Below are 16,204 nucleotides of genomic sequence, written 5' to 3'. Positions count from 1 at the left end.
AATAACATGGAGCTATGTCTCTATATAAAAAAGTTACTGAAAAAAAACATTTCCAAATCTCATTTTTCTCTGCTTACATAACGTCTCACCAAGAATAAAAAAAAAATATTACTATCATTTATCACGATAAATTACCAGAAAAAAGTTTATTGTTTTCAAAGAATATATATTTAATACAGTTTACTTAAAACAATGATTGCAACTTCGCGATAATCGATATTAATTTTGAGCAGTCAAGAAGACTTTGTCAACGTTTAGCTGTCATTGCCATCCAGTGATTTTTAAGGTTTGCAGTTTTTTTAAGCTTTCTAAGTTCTCTAATATTTAACGCTACTATGGCACTGTATTATATAAATTTTCATAGATTTTTGGCATAGACCTAATTGGAATAATTTACAAATATATGCCAAATACTCATTTCTCTCCAATTCATTAATATCCATTTCACGTAAAAATTACCTGGATGGTAATGATTGGAAAGGAATGACTAATTATCAAATCTAAATGAAATTTCAATATTTTATGTAAACAAAAGGGATATTATAGTTATTTCTATTTGTGTATTTCGTAGCATTTTAATACTCGTTTAATTTATATCTGGTATTATATACATATTTACATATTATAAAACAAAGTTCCCAAAGCTGTCAGTGTGTATTTGATTTTCTCAAAATCTACATAACGGATTTTTGTACGGTTTTTACTAAAAGTGCAATTCTTCAGGAAGGTTTAGATTAATAGTACATAACGATTTTATGTAAATTGACTGAAATATAACGATTACTGTTAAAGTGGTCGCTATATTAATATTATGAGTTCCACCGTGGCACCAGTGCTGCAGAAACAGCTCGAAGGATTAACGATGTGTATGGCGTTGTATAACAAAAGAAAACACGCTACGTTTTTGGTTCCAACGTTTACGGTCTGGAAATTTTGACCCCTAGAATAAGCACTGTGGACGGCTAGAGACCAAGGTAGATAGTGAGGAATAAAAAGCTATTGTGGAAACGGATTCATAGGAAACCACTTCAGAGTAAGCTGCAGGCTTTGGTGTGAGTGATAAAATTGTTTTAATCCATTTGAAGTAAATCGCAAAAGTAAAAAAGCTTGATAGGTGGGTACTTTATGAATTGAGTGAATCAAACCAGCAAACACACGCCGAATACTGCGTTACATTGCTCAACCGGCACAATAATGAAGAGATTTTAAATCGAATCCTTACCTACTTCTACTTCTAAAATCCACTTTACATCACAATGTAAAGTGGATTTTCTACGATAATCGTCAACGTTCGTTACAATGACTGAATCCTGGGGAACCAGCCAAATCCTGCACCAAGCGAAAATAAAATCAAAAAAATTACTTGTGTGTATCTGGTGGACTAGTGCCGGTGTCGTTAACTACGGTTATCTAAAATCTGGCCAAACGATTACGGGAGACATCTATTGTCAGCAACTGCAAATCATGATGGAGAAACGAGCTGCTAAACAAGCGAGGCTGGTCAATTGCTCTAGGCTAGTGCTGCTTCAAGACAACGCTAGACCACACTGCACAACAGATGGCCACTAAACTAGAAAAGCTGCAATTGGAATATCTGCGACTTCCACCGTACTATCCCGACGTTGTTGCAACAGATTAACACTTTTCCGTAATTTGGATAACTTTTTACAAGGAAATAAATTCGACTCCGATATGTCTAAGTACAAACGGTCTTCAGCGAGTTTATTGATTCTCGCAACCATGTTTTTTTTAATAAAGGGATCAATTTACTGCCTGTGAGATGACAAAAGTGCATAGATAACAATAGTGCATACTTTGATTAATTTATTATATCGACGGGTTCAAAGTAAAAAGAGTTATATACAAAACAGCTAGTTTCCAGGAGAGCGTAAAATAAGAAAAAATGCTCCCATTTTGTTTATTTTAAACTAAATTTGTTGAAATTTTCATTACCGCTTCATTATTTCATATGGCATCTACATGTATATTTTTTTTTTTTCTAATTACGTTTAATTTACGAGATATTACAGTTGTGATTTTTGTGTTACAATTTCAGTATAGACAATAACTGCAACAGTCACTATGTATTAAAATTAGTTTGTGATTGTGATCAATTGAAAATACATCAACTTTAGAGCATAATTGCGCAGATATATTTTTGACTGATGGCTTAGTACTAATGAGGGCGCGCTCCCCGCGCGTCTCGCGTCATAACGGCCAGCGGTAGTTAACTGTAGTCACATCGTGCAATTTTACAAAATATGAGTACATATCTTCTTTTACTTGACAAAAGTACTAGAAATTGTGCGACAATTTGATTTTTGTTTTTACCATGTTAGAACATGATATTTTTAGTTAGTTACTTACTGCAATAATAAAAAAATCTCAAAATTGTAGTTAACTTTTTTCACTTTGCATCTGTCGATATGTTACAACAAAAGTCGACTTTGTATTTCTTACATACAAAACACCAATTTCATATGTAAGGACCTAGTATTATACGATTCAAGGGACTTGAGATTATTACGTAGAGCTTTCGTAGAAGGCGTTATATGTTCTGTCTACGCTCATGTTCTAAATATTTAACAAACATAAAACTATAGGACTTTACTGATAGTCATTTGAGTATAACAATGATAATCGAATGCCGTAAGTTTCGAAGTCATGCATATTTAGTGTATCACTTTCATTCCGTCATAATTGCATTAAAATCTTGCTAATATTATATATGCGAAAGTTTGTGAAAATGTTTGAATGTTTGCACAAAGTAAACGCAGAAACTGCTGTACGAATGTGAATGAAATTTGGTCCTCTGGTAAAGTATGTACTGGAGTAGCATATAGGGTTCTTTTCCCAGTGATTTGCTCCCCTCCGCCTGTGGCGCTAAGTTGGTTTTCTATCAAATATAATTTCGCTCCTTGCATAGTTCATTCTTCTTCAGACAATTTTCATTGCCTTCCACGAATTCATTACTTTCTGTCGCTTAAAAAAATCATTTTTAGGGGAAAGAAGGTGCCTTTAACAGATAAATTTTCTGGTTATAGATCTTATTCTATGAATTCAAAATAAAAAATAAATAAAAATAAAATATGAAATTCTCATAAACACCGAAAATTTTAACGAAACGTGAGAACGACTCAGGTAAAGATCACGTTGAATTATTAAGGTCTTCTTTTTTTAGCTTTTGGCTCGGATCATATACAGCGTCGGTATAAAACATTCAATATATAGGATCTCTATCTAAAAAGTAGCTCATTGGGCAGTAGCTTGTCTCCATGTATGAAGGATTAAGTCTCTGAAGTCTTCTTAGTCTACGACAGTACCTCATAGGTTGATCACCAACCGACCATGTGAACACCTGATGTTCTTACTCAATAAATGTGAAATGGCAAAACCACAACAGTAACTACCTGCTTGCATACCCTAATGATAAGTTATTTGGCATATGAGGTTACCTACCAGTCTAGCATTTAGACCACGTACCTATAGCTACTATAACATCTGTAGGTAAACATTGACGAAGTTCCCAGCCTGAAACAATGATAGCAGCGCCTTTGCAAGCCGTGGTTACAGCTATGATCGCGAAAAGAATCTGATTTTCAGTGCCTTTGTAACAAACAAGGTATCTTATATCATTAAATATCTTAGTTGATCAAAAACAGAATATTCCTTTTATTTTCTCAAGGAGACAGGTTCTCGAGCACCGATTTATGACAATTTTTTGTTAGTATTATTAATTACTGCCGGCCACGTCCCTGACCCTCCCAGCGTGTCCCCTTTACGCTGCAAACGTCAGCATCCCTCTATACCTAAGATATTTTTATTATAAAACGTCATTGCTCTATACAGTATATATGTATGTCGACGCTTGAAAGGCAATCATATCTAAGCGACAATCAGTAAATTTATGAGTAGAGTGCTTTAAAGGATTAATTTTAATATGAAAATTCATAACAATTCAACTTTTTATTTTATAAAGATATAGTCTAATTTTATTAAAATTGTCCTAGACCTAGAAAACCTCAAGATCAAATGACGCAGAAAAAAATGGCGATTCAAAATATTTATATAATTCATTTTAGGCAATGACGTTTTACAAATAGACGCGTCATACACTAACAAAATGGCACGTAAAAACGGCGCACTATTTGCTATAGTCACGTACCTGTACATATAATTACAAATTGGCTCGAAGAAGGAATAAAAAGATTCAGCATACATTCGTTAGAAAAGGATATATATACATCGACAGTTACGTAACAACGTTAGTGCCGCACGCTCATTGGCCGTAAAGTCGGGCAATTATCTTACTTTCGTCTTGCCAGTATTGAGCTCGGACAACGTATCTATGTAATATAAACATCTTAGATTTTAGGTATGTTTGTCGCTTGGATAAGATTGATTCGATGTAGAATCGTACATTTGTTTTTTACTTGCACAATGTTGCATGGCAGTATAAGCATGATGATAAAAAATACTGCGGGAACTTGGCAGGTAAAACAACATTATTGGAAACAGGCATGTAATGCAAGTTCATTTACAACTTGCAAGGTCTAAGCTCATTAACATAAAATCATTATTACAATATTTAGTCAGTACCTAGTTAAAAAATTTGAAAATATACAAACACAATAACTTTTTTCTCTTCTATTGCATGATACAAATTCAGCTATTTTTACCAGGGGGAATAAATCAGTTAAGATTCACAGAATGGGAACTCAAGTGTTTGTTTTTTTATCTTAGAACATAATTCCAAATTAAAATACATCATTACATCACTTACATTATTTATTTAGAGGATGATATTTCCAAAAATACAATAGTTTTAAAATTTAGATGAAATTCTTAAGTTTCTTTGCAGACAATTTATGAACTAGAATCCCTAGCATTTCCAATTGATTACCTTCGGTCATCAACATCTGAAAAAAAATATTAAAATATTAGGGGCCATACATAACTTATTATTACCATTGCTTGACTTTCCCTAAAGCTGATTAGGCTCAGGGATAGTGCAGGTGGTGGCTACACATAATAGCGCATGGCCAAACATAAAACTGTAAACCCATCTCATAGGTCCATGGCAGCACCAAGATGGTGGCTAAAAATACATAAGCTCAGTAGTGTATTATCATGGATGTCTGTTAAAAAAGAAAAGTAGTTCAACCCATAAGTAGCAAAACTATTATTAAATTGACATAAACTATTGTATCTGGAATAATGGCAATATTCACTCATTAGCGCTTTAAGTTATCAAGGAACTGTTTACTACCAAACCCATTTAATTCAAAAGTTAATAAACAAAAAAACTTCATTAGAATTCATTTTCTACCCTTTTTTCATGGATTTTGTAGTAAACAGTATCTAGGTAACAAAATGTTAAAAAAGGGAATATCTCTATTTTTCCAGATACAATATTTTACTTAGGAGCCATCGAAATTACGATGAGTATATCATGAATATATAACATATTGGATATTTGCATATTATGGCAATAAACTGTATACACATGCAGAATCAAATGTGTTGTTACTGTCGCCTAGCAATGAAAGTCTGCTCCAATACTCACTTTTTCCATCACAAGCCACAATTTTCACTTTGTCAACTTTGGCAACTTCTTGTACTTCCCGAAACTCCACATCATTCAACATGAATGTCCATACATTATCACAAAACCTAAAACATTTAAAAAAGCAAATTTGTTTTATGTGATAGTAATGGTTGATTAGGTCCTTCAATTAGCTCCAAAAACTTGATTATTGAGATTTACTTTAAAAATAAAATATTGCCATTTGTAGTCATGTACAATGATAAAAGACACATGGGTGTTATTAAGACATACTTTCTTGGCTCAGAAAAAAAGTGCATGAATTTCGATATTTGGTTACAAAACATAATATTCTTTTATTTAAAATCCATATTATAATGTTTGTCGTCAAAATCAGAAACGAAATACCCTAGAATTTTTTTATATCAAATGCTTACCTGTATGTATTTAATTTTCCTGCCTTGAAGGTTAATCTGGATTTTACTCTGTTAGACAAAGCCTGATTTATTGATTTATCGAATTGCAGTAAAACCTTTACTGCTAGTGCTGGCGTTATTTGGCCATACTGGAAATTAAATAAACAACAAGATGAGTACGTAATAAAAAGAACAGTTGGTTTTCAATGTAAACAAAACTCACCTGTATTAATTCGTCGAGACTCTCTTGTAATGTGTTACCGATTGTAGTGTTTCTGTACAATTGATATGACATTACTGAAGTGTTGAGAAGGAGTAAGGTTTTATCTATTTGTTGATAGTATTTAGAGAAAATGTATAAAACGAAATTACAGTAAAAGTTACAACCAACACCAACAGAACTCGGAAATCAGTATCAGAATATTTTTTGCAAGTTGCACAAAAATCTGAATATCTAGATGACAGTGGAGATCAGGGTTACCAACTGAACCCCTAAAATCACCAAGATTGAAAAATCCTTTAAAAAATGTCTTCTTGTCCTTACTTTTCCAAGCATATATTTATGCATGAAAAATATAAATTGATATGAATATTATGGGGTTCAAAACAAGAACCAACGTATAACCACTTATATGTAGTTAGATGTATTCCTACTTGATTGTGTGGAGCTACTATTATGAGAAGTCATTCAAATCGTGATGGATCAATGTTTTATGTTTTATCTATACAATAAAATACGGATGTCAAAGTTTCGTGAAAAGGAACGTGTCGTAAGCACGTACTTATTGAATTGGATTTTTTGAGAAATATTTGATGACTTGTGTAAATTGAATGTTGAATTGATTTGTATTTATAATAAAGTAGGAGCGAAAATTTTTAATAGTGTTGTTGTTTGGTGCATTTGCGGTGGTTGTGCTCATGTTGCCACCGGTAAATAAGGACAACATAAGTGACTCGTAATTTTTGATACAAAAACGTCATAAAATTCTTCAAGATGATCCAGGACGATGAATATGAGTTTTTAGTGTCGACTCCAGAGCGAATAGAAGCTCTGGGGTTCAAACCACAAAAGGAAATTTTGGCAAATCACATCTTGCCATATGCTGGTGAACTGGATGAAGAATCCACCCGGTTTTTAGAGCAGGTGAAAACAAATCTGGCAAAAGCGGTGATGCTTCGTGAGATGAAACCGGCCTGCGGGGTATGGTCTTCCAGACTCATGAAGTAAATATATATTTTTTATCTTGGTTTTATAAAACTTTTCATTTGTATAAATGGGTTACCCATATAAGTATTTTTTGCAATCGTCTCAATTGATTGTTTATATAAAATCAACATATAGTTATAGTATTATCTATCTCCTTCACACACATGCAATGTAAATAAGGTGATGTCAATTTGCCATCATGGCATTCCTTCCCACTCATTTGACTATAACCATTTTATCAGACTTGACGTCATTTATACGGTGAACATTAACATTATCCTTATTTTAATTTGTAAATAATAGTGGCCCAGTACTGGTCCCTATGGTCGCCTCAATGGGGGAGGCCTATATCCAGCAGTGGACGATTCCTGGCTGAAATGATGATGATGATGATGAATGTAATACCCAAAATATTGTGTACCTAATATATTTACATATCATGACTTGGCATTTTTCATTTTATAAATAAAAATGAAAACAAAGCACATGAAAATCACAATGAGGATTTAAATAGATTTCCACACATGCACTCACACTTCATATCCTCGAAGGATTGGGCAGAGGCGCAACAGGTGCATCTATGTTCTGCAGCATGCATTCTGTCCCATGATATAATAGCCCCCCCCCCCCCTCCCGAAAGATCATTTCATCCTTCTTGTCTAAAGCCTTTTACTATATTGTGGACAAGTTCAATAAAATCTAGGCTGATACAGAGTTGTCAACCTAATATCACTGCCTGACTTGGAGATTTATGTATGATTTTATTATAACTATAATAATCAAGCAACCTTAACTGTTATATACTTCAAACATTGCTTGTTAAATTTGCATAGTAAAGTGACTTTGAATTTTATAAAAATACAGTAGTATAACATGGGTTTTTTACTGAATGGGGTTGACCCAAAATTTGCCACCCAGGTAAGAGCAAACAAAGGCCATATCAAAACAATAAACAATTGGGCACATACTGCTCCTAGCTGCTGGTACATAAAAAAAATGTATAAAATGACCAAATAGTATGTGTAAATTTATGGTTTCTAACTTTTCCTCTCTGATCTGAGTACTTACACTCATCCTCGGTGTCTCATAACACCTTTTGATTTCTGATAATAAGTTAAAGCATTACTTGTAACTAGTTTTATAGAGCCAAAATATGATGCAATTCTTATATTTTTTTAGCTGCTTAACAAGTCTTTGTTAAAAGTCATCACCTGATATCTAGAACAAATTTGAGTATACCCAAATAATTATTAATTTCAAAAACTATTGGTAACTTTTAAATACAGACAGTGTGACGCATTATATGTTACACTAAATGGTTAATAGTTAACCTTGGCAATAGTATGAGAGTGTCTCGTATGCTGGCTGTTACCCAAAACTTCCTGAAAACCAAACAATTTGAGTGACCTTAGTATTATAGTATGATAACTCGAGATTTGTTCATTATAATTATGCAATATCTTATTTCATAGTACTTACACAATATCATAACTATTGCATACAAGCCATGCTTGTTAATAATATGTATGCATAGTCTCTAATTTTGTATTAAATTCTTTCAGAATAAACAAGTAGCCTTGATAACTCTATATATAGCCCTTTGTCAGGGGAAACTTATTAAAATTGGTTTAACTGTTTAAATTCTGAGTTATGGGACACCAAAATTTGCATTAATATTTGCTGCCTGGTTTAGGATTCGAACTTCGTACTCCACCGTTAATAGTTCAAGGATGCAGAGTCTAAACCAATAAGGCAAATTATTTAAAAAAATAAGCTTAATTGTTTTACACACCAATGCGAAGCAACTTAAGGCATAATTCATACCTACATACTTAATAATATGTACACATTCGACAATGACAATTGATATCCACGTAATTAACTATTTTTAAATTAAACACGTACACCGGACAAGTTTAAGCAATTATTGCGATGTCTATATCACATTGAATCTGTAAATTACACGTCGGAAATTCTGTTACGTTCTTGAAATGCGTTATTACTTACGCACAAAAACTAAGAATTACAATGTGGAAAATAACCAGTTTAAAAAAATACTCGACCTTTGATAATGGGATCTCGATATTGTCGTTATTTTTTTAAATTATTCATGGCCTTTTTTTTTATGTAACTGAATGACAAGATGAGCATGTCTCTCGACTGGCCTGATGGTTAGCGATATAACTGCACAAAAAAAGAACATCATCAAGATTTTTAAATCCCAAAGTACTGCGCGCTCATTACTCTGAAAGGTTAGATTTTAAGCGTCATAATGCCAAATAGTTAGGCTGGCTACAATGGTCGAAACAGGAACGTGCGTGCACATTACTACTTGGCAGTAGAAAATGACGTTGAAGTCTACACAAGCGGATCCTCACGTACGTTGGTCCTACCATCCGTAATTTATAAGCGAGCGAGAAATTGGGTCACTTGATGATTAGTGAACATCTCCGCTCATGTAAAGATATTAGGTGTGCGTAATGCTCCCTTAAAAAAATGAGATACCAAGGTAACTATGGGTTATCGTAAACCAAGAGAGTAGAATAATCATCATATTCCTTTAACAGTCCACAGTTCAATTAATTGCTATAACCGCCATGTATCCCGTGACTGTGGGTGTCCCTTGATTAGATTATGGAGAGCTATAGCACAACGATCAAATGTAGGATACCTACATATTATATTAAGGACGTATACAATATTCATGAATGGTAACATGTAACGATGTAAGTAGTTGTGAAGTTACATTTTGATCGTCTAGTATATTTTACTATAATTGTATACAAACAAAATATTGACCGTTGGTCGCTGACAACTCTGTTGTATTTCGGGAAAGAAAAATGGTCACGCGTCTGCGCATACTCTAAGTTTAGATTTTAGCTCGGTTTTATTATCTGCTCGTTCGGGGCTTCGAGCATGTGAATGGCCTCTACTGGATTTAAAGTCCCACCGTGTACTTTTATTACTACGTGTTGATCCGATATAAGGCCTATCTATGTGCCACATTTCATCCAAATTCTTTTAGCGGTTTTCGTTGCCTCTAAATATCACCAAAAATTTGCAACTATAATATAAGAAGGATGTGAAAAATTACCATTTTGATTGGAAGTAGTCAAAATCAAAAAAGTTATTGTTTATTACAGATATTTGCGGATCTACGGATTGAAGTTTGGCAAGGAGGATCACATTGCTCTAATAAAACTAGCTTACGAACTAGTCATCATTCCAGATCTCGAGCCATGCAAGATTCACAAGTTCGCCACAATGTTTGTTATGCTCACAAAGTAAGTTTTAATTTATGATTGGCATTCATTTTAAATGACTTTTATAGGGATATTTTCGAGGGCATACGAGTCTAAAATTGAAACATAAAAAAAACTCATAACTACTGCTACTAATATTATCTGGACACTTGTATATTTTCCTATGAATATTTTTTGTTATTCTACATGTAATAGTAAATAGTACTAAAAATAACCCCTACTGTGAAACCTGCATTAAAATTGGTTAATGAATGAGAAAGTACTTCTTATGTTATTTATTAGAGAGGAGTGGGCCCGAGGTAGGGTTATCGCTTCATCTCTTTCTTGCGTACGTATCGTAATTACCGATGACGTCATGTGCGCGTATTGCCCTGCTTTTTGTTTATCTCTTGTACTACAATTCATACAATTATAACTTGTTTTTTTACCGGATTTTAAACATTCTTTCTGTGTTAGAATTTTTGTGACGTAAATATTTCATAAAATTGATGAACAAAAATACGTAAAATACGCTATTAGATACTATGGTTAAAAAATCAACTACATAACTTCAACATAACTACATAACTTCTATCACTAGCAATAAATTATCATATAAAGTATAAATTTATGATCACCGATGCCAAAAGCATCGCGTGTGCCGCTGTCCTTACGTCTCAATAGTGAGAGGCGATAGGCATGCCACAGAATTTTAACAGCATTGTTCACATAAGCCAAGAAATATTTATATCTTGGCAATAAACTATTGGTTTCCGCTTTGGCACTCTCCGATCGTTGATTGAGTTCGCGTGACGTCATGATTACAGGAAAAGACAATTAATTTCACCCGAAGAACTGACTCTCCCGTGGCGCCCTCTTTACGATATGGGGAAGAAATTGTTCAGCACCAGTTCCTTACACATCGGAATGTATCATTACTTGAAGTAAGTTCCTTCACTTCCTACCTATTACAAGCATGAATACGTATGTTTTTTTATATATAAATTAAACAAAATATTTCTTTGGTTAGGGTTAATTATAAACAACATTATACTATTACTACGTCAGGATAATATTCACGATTAAATAGTAGTGTGAACACACGCTTACAGTGAACGCGATTCGACGCTACACAAATTAAAACAAGATTAACTGGCCAAAGTAATATATTAGATGAGTCGTCATTGCACATTCATTTTATTTGTATTTATTTATTATCATGTGTGTTCAGGCCAAAACGTTCTGGCAAACAAGGAGGCGATATGCTCGATATGATACGCAAATTCCTGTCGGGCCACGGGCTAGACGACGCTTTACAATTATTCGGCCTCGCGGGGAAACACGAAAGCGAACTGCCAACGTAATTAAAAAAAAATGTAACAGGGGTATGCTTATGTCCGCACATTGGGTGGCAGATGGTGTGAGCTCATGTATCATTTGTCACATTTCGTCCTTCACCTTCTTGGAGTCAAACACGGTGGCAGGGTTTGCATGGTGTCCTTGTCGATTTCTACTAAATCTTCTCGGGTTAATGTTATTTTTATGTTTCTAGTTCGCTGGAAGGATCCTATCTATCGATGGTGAAGTGCGCAAGACCGTGAGTACATACCTTAATATCAAAATATACTATCTAAACTGCAATATTTCTATAAGAAGACGATTTTCAGATATTTCGAAGTTGAAGCGACGAAGGAGATTCTAGCGGAGTTGCTGCCACAGATCAATCCGTGGTCGACGGACACGTTCCCGATCAGCCAGCTGGTGATGTTCCTGCCGGTGGCTTTGCATCCGAAGCACGCGGCGCAGGGCCACCAGCTGTGGTTCGACGAACTGATGACTCTATGGGACACGTGCTACAACTCGCAGTGTGGTGTGTGGGTGAGAACTTTTTTGGTTCTTATACACATGTTGCTGGTTCTTTAGCGATATAAAATTGTTACCAATCAATTTCTTGTATAGTTTTGCTTTCAATTTCACAGGCTTTTGTACGGGTATTAGCTAACAAACAAGACTTTGAATGTAGACTGTGCTTAAACTTTTGTTATTAAAAGCGTTCATATTTATTGGCTGAAATAACGCGACTCTTTAGTATGAATTACAATCGATGCACTGCGATTTGTTTGCGGTTATATATAATGATATTCAATAAATATCCCCCAAAGGAAGATTTGGAAAATACAGTGTAGCTGTGTTCTATATCTTGGTCGGTATGCACTCCCTGTTAAAAATCTTGTTATAAGGTGCATTTTTTTCTGTGTCACTTAGATACATTTTTTTTTCAGGATTTCATGGTTCTTTTCGCTGGTTTAGCGAAGAGAAACCCAGGTGCTATCGACTGGAGTCCACACGTGGGCAAAATGTTCACGCGTTTCCTGCACGCGTTGAATCTACCAGTGGCATACAAAGATTTGCAAATATGTCAACTTCATTCTTTAGGTAATTTCAAGAGTGCATATTTTGCATAACGTCTAAATGTTCTCAATAATATTTGATGTCGTTTAATTTTCAGTTTTTTTTTATCATTTTTACATTTTATGGCCTTCCGTCTCAGTTCAGTTCAGTTGCAGTATCAGCGTAACATTTGTTACATACCAACCTTTTCCTGTCATCGAGCGTCCTATTATTCCCAATATAGCTTTAAATAATTCAAATAATATAGAACACATTGGTAAACCAAAAATCCATAATTGCACATTTTTTTTATAATTCCTGTAATGTTCTAGACACAAAACACATGGCATCATGGATTGTTTGGAGTATATGCCCGGACGGCCAGGTGTTGAAGCATTTGCGAAGCTTCCTCGGCGGTGTAGAGAGCTACCTGCACAGCGCTAACGCCGGCCGCTGGTCTTACAAATTGCGTGATCTGCTTAGAAAACTTGCAAGGGAGTTTTTGAACAGGTAAGCTTGGATTTTGGAGGGTTAATACTTGTTTTTATGTTTATTGGATAGCATTGTTGATTCATGGTGCAAAAATATTTTGGATGCAAAAAATAATAAAATTTGTATGTTACCATGAACTGCAAGAATATATGGATATGGATGTCAATGATTTAAGAAATTATTATGTGTATCTTCATTTTAGGGTTCGACGAGAGCGTGAAAAGAGGTTCAGAGATAGCTGGGAGAATCAGACACCAGATGCATACAAGCTGACAGAGAAAGACATCTCGGAATTCGTTAATATCGTCCTTGAGCCGACGCTGCAAGCTGTGTACAGTCGAAGTGGTTCCCTGGATATTTCGAGGGTAACCGCTGCCATGTCTGCGGTAGCTGCAGTGGCGAGGCCGTTGCTTCGAGGCCCCGACGCCGATTACCCTGAAGGTCCAACCCATGTAGTCCCACTCTTATTAGCCGTACTGCCTGGTCTAGATCCGAACGACATAAAAAAGACCTTAGTCTCGTTGCATTTCATACTAATCTTCAGTTGGATGGTGCCATTCATAGACTGTAGCTCGGCGCACGAGTACTGGCCTGATTTGACAGAAGAAGAACTCCTAACCTGCGAGTCAACAGCACAGTTCGAAGACTTCGTGCTGGTGTTCTTCGACAGACTCTTCAACATTATTGAGTCCAGTGTGCTGGAACATGTGCGTTTAGATACGAAGGAATCTGATGGAATTAGGAGCAAGACTGATGCAGTCATGGAGACTGCATTGTCGTCCGCAGCTACTGCGGTATTAATGCAGAGCTCTCCTAAAATATTTAAAGAAGCCTTGAGGAAGTTTAAGGCGTTTGCCACACAGACGACGTTTGAGACGAACGTGTCTGGGAGCATGGTTGGTGTGTTGCTACGCGTATTCGCACGTGTGAACCCAGAAGCCACGCTGGCGGCTTTCCTGCCGACCCTGTGCGAAGAATTGAAAGAGCTTCTGGCCGAGTGAGTGAGGGCCCTTACACGAAGAGAATCCTCCACGCGACCTCATGTACCGCTTAGTCCTTCTAATGCATGTCGTGGAATGTGATGGTGTTGTCCTCTTAAAATACGTTCCTAATGTAATAGAGATATTGGACAGGGCTTTGAAATTACATGCTAATTACGCCTTGAATCGCGCTTGCGAGATTTTAAGCCATATGCTGACGTCATTAAGCTCTATCGACCTTAAGGGTGGAGGAGCTCGCCTAAAGATTACTCTGCAGCACCAGAGAAATGGTTACCTATTCGAGAGTGGGGCTATGGTTGTTTGCTAAAAGAAGTGGACTTCAAGTGGCATGTGCCCTCCAAGGCAGAGGCAGACTGTGCTCAGATGTTGCTCGATAGGTATCTAAAGCCGGAGTTGCTTAGGATTCGCCAGTGGTTGTCTGGTGAAAGGGAGTATGTGTAGGGAGGGAGGCTCAGATGCTTTTATATAATTAGTGCAGCGTTGTCTTGCGGGACGTTTTTGCCACAACCTGAAGAGGATAGTGTTATGCTGTAAGTATATATTTGTATAATTTTTTGGAATTTTGTACCTTAAGTTTCCAAGAAATGTTATCACCCGGTGTATTATTATTATTTAAAACTTCTATTCTTTTAACAATGTGTGTATGGGGTAACATATTTGTGATACCTTAATACTAAAATGGAAACCGAAAGTGATAGGTTATGGAACTCAACTAGCAATTGCCTCGGTTTTTTTAACGAATATTGTTTTTTAGTATACAATCCCAAGTGCCAGCAACATCTCTGCCATATACCAATGGGGTAAAGTTCAAAGTGACGTTGGATGGCATGAACTTGCGCAAGTCCCTTATAGACCTCTTGGTGGAAGTGCAGGCGCGAATGCTCGCTGACAAAAGTGACGATACTAGAGGACTCGAAATGCTTATACAGGTATTTAGCCTTTTTTATCGTAAAAACACATCACGCATTGATCCTTAAAATGATAGACGAAGGTGCAATCAACGCACCGACTTTTTATCACGTGTGTTCCGCCCCATGTCAGGAGGCGAACTTACCCCGATGTAGGGCACACTTCAGACTCTGGACTGATACTGTGTAGAAAAACACAATATCCGTTTACCCGACCCGGACTTGAATGCAGAACCAGGGTGACGCCGTACCGTGCACGCAATATAACTACACTAGTTAAATCAATCTTAAAAGTAACTATCTAAAGTTCTTTTAATGTGGTATCAAAACTGCTAATAACCTCTAATATTAGAATTAAATACAAATAATAGTGATCCTGAAATGAAAGTCATCATGATCCGCTAGGTGTGGGACCGTGTAGTGATGCCGAAGGGGTCCCGTGGTGGGCCGGGGCTGGAGGCGCGCCTGCGCTCATACGGCGCTCTGGAGCGTGCGCTGGAAGGACGCGGCGGGCCCGGCGCGGGCGCAGGCGGCGGCGGGGGCGCGGCCACGGACGGCGCGGGCTCTGCGCGCCTGCGCATGCTGTCGACGAGACGCGGCGCGCCTGCAGGACGACGCGCGGCTGCCTGGTGTGCGAGGCGGGCATCACGCCCTCCGCGCTTAAAGCGTTGAACGCGCTCGCCGAACTCGCCGTCAACACTTACAGCTCGGTGAGATGATAAATATCGATCATTTCATCCACGAGGTCGCGCCCAACTGCCTTTCCTAATCGCTTACAGTGTGCGTGAGCAGTATGAATGCACACGCACACTACGATAGATAGCGTTGAGGCAGAGGCTTGGAAAGTCCGAATTACCACGCGACAGCCCTCAAAACTTCCGCTTAAAAGTGATGTTGCGCGTCTTCGTGGATGGAATGGCCAAAATTGCTTTTGTGTCTATAATCAAATCGATAATGAAATATTTATAAAATATATAGCTGATTGTCCAGAACATTACTTGT

General features: G+C 36.5%; 1 protein-coding gene and 1 pseudogene across 1 annotated transcript; one reads left to right on the top strand and one right to left on the bottom strand.

The window, feature by feature from the left end:
- Window positions 1-4,770: 4,770 nt before the first annotated feature.
- On the bottom strand, window positions 4,771-6,453 carry LOC115445002 (transcription initiation factor IIA subunit 2). The gene is made up of 4 exons (XM_030171039.2): window positions 6,185-6,453; window positions 5,983-6,110; window positions 5,567-5,673; window positions 4,771-4,919 (listed from the first exon to the last, which is right to left on the bottom strand). Exons 1-4 carry the CDS (start codon window positions 6,254-6,256, stop codon window positions 4,900-4,902), a joined length of 327 nt encoding a protein of 108 aa, XP_030026899.1. The 5' UTR covers window positions 6,257-6,453; the 3' UTR covers window positions 4,771-4,899.
- A 233-nt stretch (window positions 6,454-6,686) lies between these two features.
- On the top strand, window positions 6,687-15,936 carry LOC119189164 (annotated as a pseudogene).
- Window positions 15,937-16,204: the final 268 nt, after the last annotated feature.

This window comes from Manduca sexta, chromosome 13 (assembly GCF_014839805.1).
Source record: "Manduca sexta isolate Smith_Timp_Sample1 chromosome 13, JHU_Msex_v1.0, whole genome shotgun sequence".
Lineage (NCBI taxonomy): Eukaryota > Metazoa > Arthropoda > Insecta > Lepidoptera > Sphingidae > Manduca > Manduca sexta.
The sequence above is the reverse complement of the archived record's forward strand: the minus strand, read 5'-3'. Positions and strand labels throughout refer to the sequence as shown.

Bases quoted from the DNA above. Each gene is read 5' to 3' on its own strand.
- LOC115445002 (XM_030171039.2), bottom strand. From the start codon at position 6,256: ATGTCATATCAATTGTACAGAAACACTACAATCGGTAACACATTACAA. The intron at 6,111-6,184 runs GTGAGTTTTGTT...TTTAATTTCCAG, and splicing joins GTCTCGACGAATTAATACAG to TATGGCCAAATAACGCCAGC. The intron at 4,920-5,566 runs GTGAGTATTGGA...ATTTTTTTTCAG, and splicing joins TGTGGCTTGTGATGGAAAAA to ATGTTGATGACCGAAGGTAA.